Source organism: Microchirus variegatus (genome assembly GCF_963457635.1).
Source record: "Microchirus variegatus genome assembly, chromosome: 8".
NCBI classification, from domain to species: Eukaryota; Metazoa; Chordata; class Actinopteri; order Pleuronectiformes; family Soleidae; genus Microchirus; species Microchirus variegatus.
Genome location: NC_139809.1, coordinates 3127752 through 3136090, shown reverse-complemented (window position 1 = coordinate 3136090; position 8339 = coordinate 3127752). Strand labels below are relative to the sequence as shown.

Below are 8339 nucleotides of genomic sequence, written 5' to 3'. Positions count from 1 at the left end.
TCAGCACAAACTGTTTTGCTCAGCCCACTTGGAACCTCGCCAGAGCAGGTACTAAAAATAGTACCTGGTTCCAGGGTCCATCTACAAGGGCTGAGGTTCTACCTGGAACCATTTGCTTCTGAAAAGGGTTCTTGGTAACACTAATGGTTCCAGTTAGAACCATTTTGATCCAAATAACCATTTAAAACCCCTTTCCTGAATAAAGGGTTTTAAAAGTGTTCTTGGTGGAACCCTCCAAAAGGGTTCTCCTATGAGGACAAGCCGAAGAACCTTATATGGTTCTACTTAGGACTTTTATTTCTAAGAGTGTGTTGTAAAACTGATTTAAAGGTCACATAGAGTGGTCCTGTTGCACATAAATGTTAGTTATGGAGGTCTACTTACATATATTAATTTGTTTTTATGGTCAAAAACCTCCTAGTTGCTGTAAACTAGCCGATAGAAATCCTCTTTTCTGACAGTGATTTTCAGCCGCGATGTTTCAGGGTGAACTTTCACCCCCAGAAGACAGAGTCTTGTGATTGGCCAGTACTATCCAGCACATCCGTTCTCAGAAGCGCAGCGCCCCCCTCTGGAACGGCGGATGCACTGCTCCTCATTATCAAAACATTGTTTTAACAGTGTTTAAAAATAGCTTCGTCACGACTCCCCGCCGCAGTCCCTTTTATGACTTTAAACCGGAGTCAGACCCAGAGTCAGAAGACACTGTTGCTCGTGAAACACCTCCACAACGGACGTTATTCTTCTTCTGCGGTTCAATGTACGTAACCGGATGTGCCCGGACTACCGCCCGGAGCAGGACGATCGGTTGTTCAGGAGAACCGCTGCTTACGTAACTATTACGGGATTTTCAGTGATCTCGTTGAGCCCCGAGATTACAATTAAACACAACGTTCTCAGCAATGGCTGAACTGTTTGTTTCGAACCGTCAGGGCTTCATAAACAAGGTAATGACGCAGATACACACCAAAAAAAACAGCGATAATAGGAACTTCCGGTCTAGTTCCGCTTTAATATGTATTATTTGTTGTGTTTAAGAGTTACGGTGGTGGTGGGGGGAAGTGAAATCCTTCACATCCTCATATTTGTTCGGCTACTTTCAATCTGGACAAAGGCTGGAGAAAGGCCGACGTGATTTTCTGTGTGCACTGTAACACTGACAACATCATTTAGATCACCGTGGTTTACACAGAGCTCAATTAACCTTTTTGTTTGAGGGCATTTCTTTCTCTGATGGTGGTGTTGTGCTGCTGTAAATTTTTTGCACAGATTTGTCAGTGTCAAATAAAGAAAAATACTGTATGTCATGGTGATATCTATTTGAGTTTTTTGTTTTTTTTCTTAACTTACTGTTTAATTTCTGGTTCATGCGTCACATGACTGGCCGTGTCATGCGTTGCTTTATGCACATTCAGAACATTCGCCTCAGCAGCGACGCCCACTCACCCCCTCTGAGGTCTGCGTCTGTCCGTCTCTCTCTGTGTCTGTTGCTCTCAAACTATTGTGTCATTTAAGGGTCGTTTCAATGTGACGCAGAAATGTGCAAATCAGCTCTTTTGGTCCTCGGCCTATCAGACGGGGTTATCCTCAAGCGGAGTCTCCCTCATTTGTCTGACTCCTCTGCCACAGTTCATCAGACTGACAGAAGCACTGTGCTGACCCCCAGAAGCATTTCAAGGCTTTCCTTCAATAATAACCATCAACGAAATATGATGGCGTCTTTGAAATATGAGCAAATATTAGCCTAAAATACCATGACGCTGCATAAGACATTCAAAACGTAATCTTATACGAATTCTGTCTAGTTCTTGGATTTGGTTCAAGTTGAACATTGTGAGTGTTGGCAGCAGTTTTTTTCGTGTCTGTTCTGCGTCAAAAGCAGAAGTCACATGAAGGCTGTCATCACAGCGTTTTAACTGGTCTATAAAAACCTGCTGAAACAGAAGTCTGCAGCTGCAGCATTTGATACAACCCAGTGCTCCAATTACCATCTTTGGAGGTTGAAGAGAGTCTGGGATGATGACTGAGCTTTTACTGTCTATTTGTGTTGTTGTTTAATCGCGTATTTAAAGTCTTAAAGTAGACGTATTTGTTCACTTGCACAAAATAAAAGTCCAGGTGCTTATTATTAGTGGTATTGTGATTTTTGTCATAACTGAATCAAGACCGTACATGGCGGGACAAAACATTCAGTACACCACTGACAAAATAATGACAGGAGTTTTCTTCAACATGACATCTTTACATGTAACTACTGACTGATTGTTGGGGTTACCACAGTTCAACACTGGTCTTTGAATGTGATAATACAAAGATACTAGAGAGCAACATCTCTCAGTTATTGTGGTCATAATCTATAACAGTGCATCATATTTAAAAAACTGTTGTCGTATGTAGTCTAAAGCCTTAAAAGTAACATTTAATATTAATGTTAAACCCCGATAGTGATGCCATTTTTCCTGAAAGATGGGCGATGGACTACTGCTGAAACTCCCGTGCGCACTCACACGCACAGCTGACCATGTGATGTGGATGCCCTTGGCTCCTGTTACAGAGGAGGGAGGCAGCAATCAGTCGAAAGTAAACCTTCACACTGTGTCGCGGTCCATCTACAGTCAGCCTGCAGTTTCTCTCTCCAGCTCGGATTGTAACTTTTTGGCCTCTTAACGTGGAGCAGCCGCAGTCACTTTCACGGACAGACAGACTTTCTGGCTTCTCTCTGCCACTGGTCAGGTCACTGAGCTGGAGGCAGAGACTATCTGAAGTGGCACACTTTTTTTTTCTGATCTGATAGAAAAAACCAGACGAGTGCACAGATGACTTTAAAGCTGAGTTTTTCTCTTAAAAAGCCTCAAGGTGGTTAAAGAGCAGAGAGAAGGGTAAGGACTGCAAGAATTAATTGAAGTTTAAAATTCAGCTGTACTTTGTTGAGCGTGACTACCAGCAATATTATTATAACTATTACTATTACTACTACCACTACTATTATTACTACTATTATTATTATTATCACTATTATTACTCCCGCCATTGTTAGATATTTGCCTCTGCTGTTGTCACGGTGAGGCACAAGATGAAGGGACAAAAAGAAACCTGACCAACTGCTATAAAATGGCTGCAAGACTTTTCATTGGACTGGATTATGATGCTGTTTTGCAGGCAGCTGGTTCAACCGCAAAAACAACAGCAGCCGCCAGTCGAAGGGTTAACCTGTCACAGACACCACCTCATCATATGACTCTGTCCTGGCTCACATAACAGCCGAGGGCTGCAGGCCTCCAGCATGGGCAACTCCTCGGGAAAGGGCGAGGGCGAGGAAGAGGAGGAAGGGGGCAAGGATGGCGAGGAGGCAGAGATCAAGGAGGAGAAGAAGAAAGAGGACGAGGTCGAGGTCGAGGAAGAGCTCCCTCTGGGGGTGGAGGAGTTGTTCGAGAGCGGAGATCCTGTGCTGGACTTGAGCTACCGCAAATTCAAGCGCTTGCCGTCGCGCGTCTGTCAACTGATGCACCTCGAGAAGCTGTACGTCTGCGGGAACAGATTGCGCACGCTGCCGAGCAGCGTCTCCGAGCTGCACGGCCTGCGCATACTCGCTCTGGACTTCAACAAGATGGAGGATGTCCCCGAGGCCATATGCCAGCTTACTAACCTCACTCGACTCTACCTGGGCAGCAACCGGCTGATGAGCCTTCCACCTGAGCTCAGGAACCTGCAGAGCCTGCGCTGCTTGTGGGTGGAGAGCAACTACTTTCAGAGATTCCCACGGGAGCTCTATGACCTACCCAACCTCAAGTCCCTTCAGATTGGGGACAACCGGATGAAGACGCTGCCCCCTGACCTGCCACGTATGGAGGCTCTAAGGGGATTATGGCTCTATGGGAACCGCTTTGATACTTTTCCCAAAGTCCTGCTGCACATGAAAAACTTAGAGATCTTAGACCTTGACCGGAACAAGATATCAGAGTTTCCCAGCCTGAAGCGCCTCAAAGCGTTGAGCTTGTTCTCCTACGACCACAACCCAGTCAAGGAGCCTCCCAGAGTGGGCGAGGAGGTGCTGGTGGTCGGGGAAGGAGCTGCAGAATTCTTGGAGGCACGTGAGGCCAGAAAGGAGAGGCTAAGAAAGGCACAGAAAGAGGCAGAGGAGTTGGCTCTGGCAGGCGAGGAGCCGGTGATTCATGGCATCTTGAAGAACAGCAGCTCAAAACAGACAAGTGAAGTGACAAGTGAGGATGCTGATGCTAAAGAGGAAGAGCTCCTGGCTAACGAGGAGGAGGAGGAGGAGGAAGGGGAAGGGGAAGGGGAAGGGGAAGGGGAAGGGGAGCTGCCTTTCACAGAGTACGATGAAGCCGAGCTTGAATATGACGAAGAGGGTGTTGAATATGAAACAGAGGAGCTCATATGTGAAGGAGAGGGATTTGAGTATGAGGGCGATGAGCTGGAGTATGAAAGGTCTCAGATGGACTACGAGTATGAAGAAGGGGAGACAAGCTGAGGGGGCATTAAAAACCCCTCATACGTCTGAATGATCTGCTGGCAGGTGCACGTGGATGGCAGAAAATCCACATATGAAGTTTGTTTTTTTATGAAGCAAGGACTTTCCTTGCAGTGCTGCTATATATATATATATATATATATTTAACTGTGAAAAAATAAAGTTGGGCATTATGATCCTCGAAAAACCGACAAATAGCACCTGTGACATCTCAATCAGCTGAAAATAACCGAATCAGAGCAGGACTCAGATAAAAGTGAGTGTGTTGTTTATCCGTGTCTATGGCTACCTGTCGTTAAGTTTGTTCATCGAGTGCACGCAGAGAAAGTCTTCCATTATTATTAAAGGTTAACTCCTTTGATGAAGTCATTGTCAATCATTTACAGAAATGTATTTCTGGATTTCAGAACTGTGAAAGCACAAGCTTCCATTTACTCAGCTGACACAGCGAAGTACTTTTCTCACATTTTCATCAGTGTCTGTTTCATGTATTCATGCCAGTGCAACTCTTGCTTAACTCACTGCTATTTTTATAACCAGGTCCTTGTCCTTATGTAAATGTGTGTATTGGATTTAGTCGAACAAACTATTTATTACATGCTAAACACCCTTTCCCGAAAACGTTGTCAGGGTTGTGTAAGCAGTCCTGTGAGTGTCAGTGCCAAGACAGAGACAGAGACGAGCGGGATTATTATAGCGATGAATAGCTGCGGTGCCTCACCATAAAAGGTAAGTCCATAGGGAAGTGTTAAACTAACGCATGGGCAAAAAAAGTGTTTAATTAAGACGAGAAAACTCTGCAGGTCAGAGACACAGGTCCACCGTGACCCGAGTATACTTATTTCTGTTGATGACAGCATCTTTCATATCGTTATCTCCATCATGAGATGATGGCCTTGTTCTCCCTCTCATCTCTGCACTCATTATTCATGTGCAGGCTTCACATGTAATCCAATTCTCTCCTTCTCTCCACATATCCCTTTCTCACATCTCACTGAAAGAGTGAAATATTTATTCCAGCGCTGAAATATTCATGCCCCGTTCTTGTGCGGCGCTACGTCGACGTCTGTGCTGAGGAAACATTTGCAGAACACGCTCATATCGATTAGATCGTTCCTATAAACAGATGTGTTTAAAGGGACACTATGTAGTATTTATGGGTTTATATAACCCAAAATCCACTTTTTTATACATATTATGTGCTCCTGCATTGTCTAGTCGCTGTATAATATTTTTTGTTTCATTTTCATAGTGTTTCAAAAAGTAATGTAAAATAACATGGTCGCGGGCCGCGGTTGCATAGCCACTGTTAGCAGCGAGACGCCATGTTTCTACCGGAGCCTGTAAGGACAAACGCGAGAGAACAAATCAAGCGTCTCTTTACTTGTAGCGGAAGTCCCGCCTCCTCTCTCTCCGCTTCGTCTGCTACAGTCGCGGTAGCTCCGCCCTCTCCCTCGCCTCACGAACCTCATCTGCTGACACGGAGAAAGACGACGAGGACGACATTTGACCTGCTGCGGACACCGTAGCGCTCAGGGAAGGGAGGGGGTGAGCAGAGGAGCAGTTCTTTGTTGTAAAATTTCAGCCTCTACTCTAGATGGCACTATAAACTACTTACTTCACCTTTAACATATAAAAACATCGATTTATGACATGTACACGTTGACATCTTTAGAAGTGCAAGTGAATGCTATTTTTCATTATTGCCTCATTGTTTGTCCAGAAAATGTAGAAAGTGACCATTCGAGGCATCAAAGTTATAAGGGTTCATCCTCTGGGGACCATTAATGTTGTACAAAATATTTCCACCGTAAGAAGCGGACTGCAACGCAGGGCATTGTGGGTAAACACAACCAAAACATACGCGCGTGTAGAACGATAGCTGGGAGAAATGGCCGAGCCCATTGTTGCATTGTACACGTGTCGTATGTCCACATAAAAACAAAATAAAATCAAATGTGATGCAGCTCAATGTTAAGGAACTGCATTAAAGGGGAAATAAGTAGTTTATAGTGCCATCTAGAGGAGAGGCTGAAATTTACAACAAAGACCTGCTGCTCTGCTCACCCCCTCCCTTCCCTGAGCACTACGGTATCCGCAGCTGGTCAAATGTCGTCTTTCTCCATGTCAGCAGATGAGGTTCGTGAGGTGAGGGAGAGGGCGAGCTACCGCGGCCGTAGCAGATGAAGCGGAGAGAGTGGAGGCGGGACTTCCGCTACAAGTAAAGAGACGCTTGATTTGTTCTCTCGCGTTTGTCCTTACAGGCTCCGGTAGAAACATGGCGTCTTGCTGCTAACAGTGGCTATGCAACCGCGGTCCGCGACCATGTTATTTAACATGACTTTTTGAAACACTACGAAAATGAAACAAAAACTATTATACAGCGACTAGACAATGCAGGAGCACATAATATGTATAAAAAAGTGGATTTTGGGTTATATAAACCCATAAATACTACATATTGTACCTTTAACCAATAGATTTCTTGTTAATTGTTGTCTTGTCTTTTCCTTCCGCCTCAGACGAGGAGGGGAATATACTCAAAAGGTTCGGTTCGTTTCGCGAAAGTGCGAAAGCTAACTCGGACCGGCTGAATGTTGCAACCACCAATTGAACCGAGTCCCCAATCGGAACCGGACTATTGTGAAAAACGACCTCAGGGATGTTTGTGGGTCGCGTATGACATATTTTTGGTCTTATTTCAAATAGAAAAAAAATGCTAGTATTGTAATTGTACTGTTTGATTTTATGCACTTTATGCACCTGCCAACTGTCCAACTGAAAGTATTACTTCAGAGTGGTTTCAAGAGGAATTTAGTTGATTTGAATTGTGTCGATAACGCAAAGCCACTCCAGTTCCCTGACAAGTGGTCCACGCCATGTGTTACATATGTGGAGCTGTAGAGCATTAATTCCCTCCTCCTCCTCCTCCTCCTCCTCCTCCTCCTCGGTCCGTACTCTTGCAGCTCATTCCAAACACGGCGGGTGGCAAAGAGTCTGACACACTGCAGATGTCTATGGGAATCAGTGCCATACTCTGTCTGAGGGTAATTATTTTTGCTCATTGGTTTACACTCCCTCTCATTCTCTGTAGGTCAGTGAGAGGGAGGCAGTCAGAGACAATGCATCATCTCCCTCTTTGGCTTTCACACAAAAGTCTGACTGGCAGATTGTCAATTCAAATAAAAAGGATTTCACCAAGAGATAAAAAAAAAAAAAAAAACTGCCATTTTTTTTGACAGGGCACATTGTGAAACACGACTAATGTGGTAGTCATTAAGCTTTTAAGGATTTGATTATAGGGTAATGCAATACTTCATGCAAGTTTTATTCCTCCACAAGCTATCAGAGAAAAATAAATACACAGATCATTGTTCGATGACCGGGTTAGTTATTACCCTCTAACGTTGGGCGACGTCAACCCTTAATGATGAACCTGTGAAATAAGAAGGGGCTCTGTAAGTCAAAGTAAACATAAACATAATATTAACATAATAAACGGTTATAAATGTTCATTTTTGCATGTGCACCTGTCCGTGTCCCGACGATTGTAGGCATTTTCCATTTTTGCACTGATGACTCCTGCTCCTCCGCGGCTAGATCTCAACTGTTCTAAACCAGCATCAGGAGAGAACCTGGAAAATAAGAGGGGTTTTTTTTTTGTGTCAAATTCAAAGTAATATGAATGGTTTCTACAATGCAGCATATAGTCCTGGCAGAACATCAGAGGTAGAAACTTATTTAACCATTTACTCAAGTAAATACAAATATGAGGTATAATTGTATACTTATTTATACCCCGCTGTCAGCACTGGTGTGAATTATAATTAGTGTGAATTTATAGATTATC

At 44.1% G+C, this 8339-nt stretch overlaps 1 protein-coding gene across 1 annotated transcript; it reads left to right on the top strand.

The window, feature by feature from the left end:
• Nucleotides 1-3283: 3283 nt before the first annotated feature.
• Nucleotides 3284-4625, top strand: lrrc10b (leucine rich repeat containing 10B; the record flags this gene model as incomplete). The annotated part of the gene is made up of 1 exon (XM_083894034.1): nt 3284-4625. The coding sequence occupies one exon, from the start codon at nt 3284-3286 to the stop codon at nt 4487-4489; it is 1206 nt and encodes a 401-aa protein (XP_083750160.1). The 3' UTR covers nt 4490-4625.
• Nucleotides 4626-8339: the final 3714 nt, after the last annotated feature.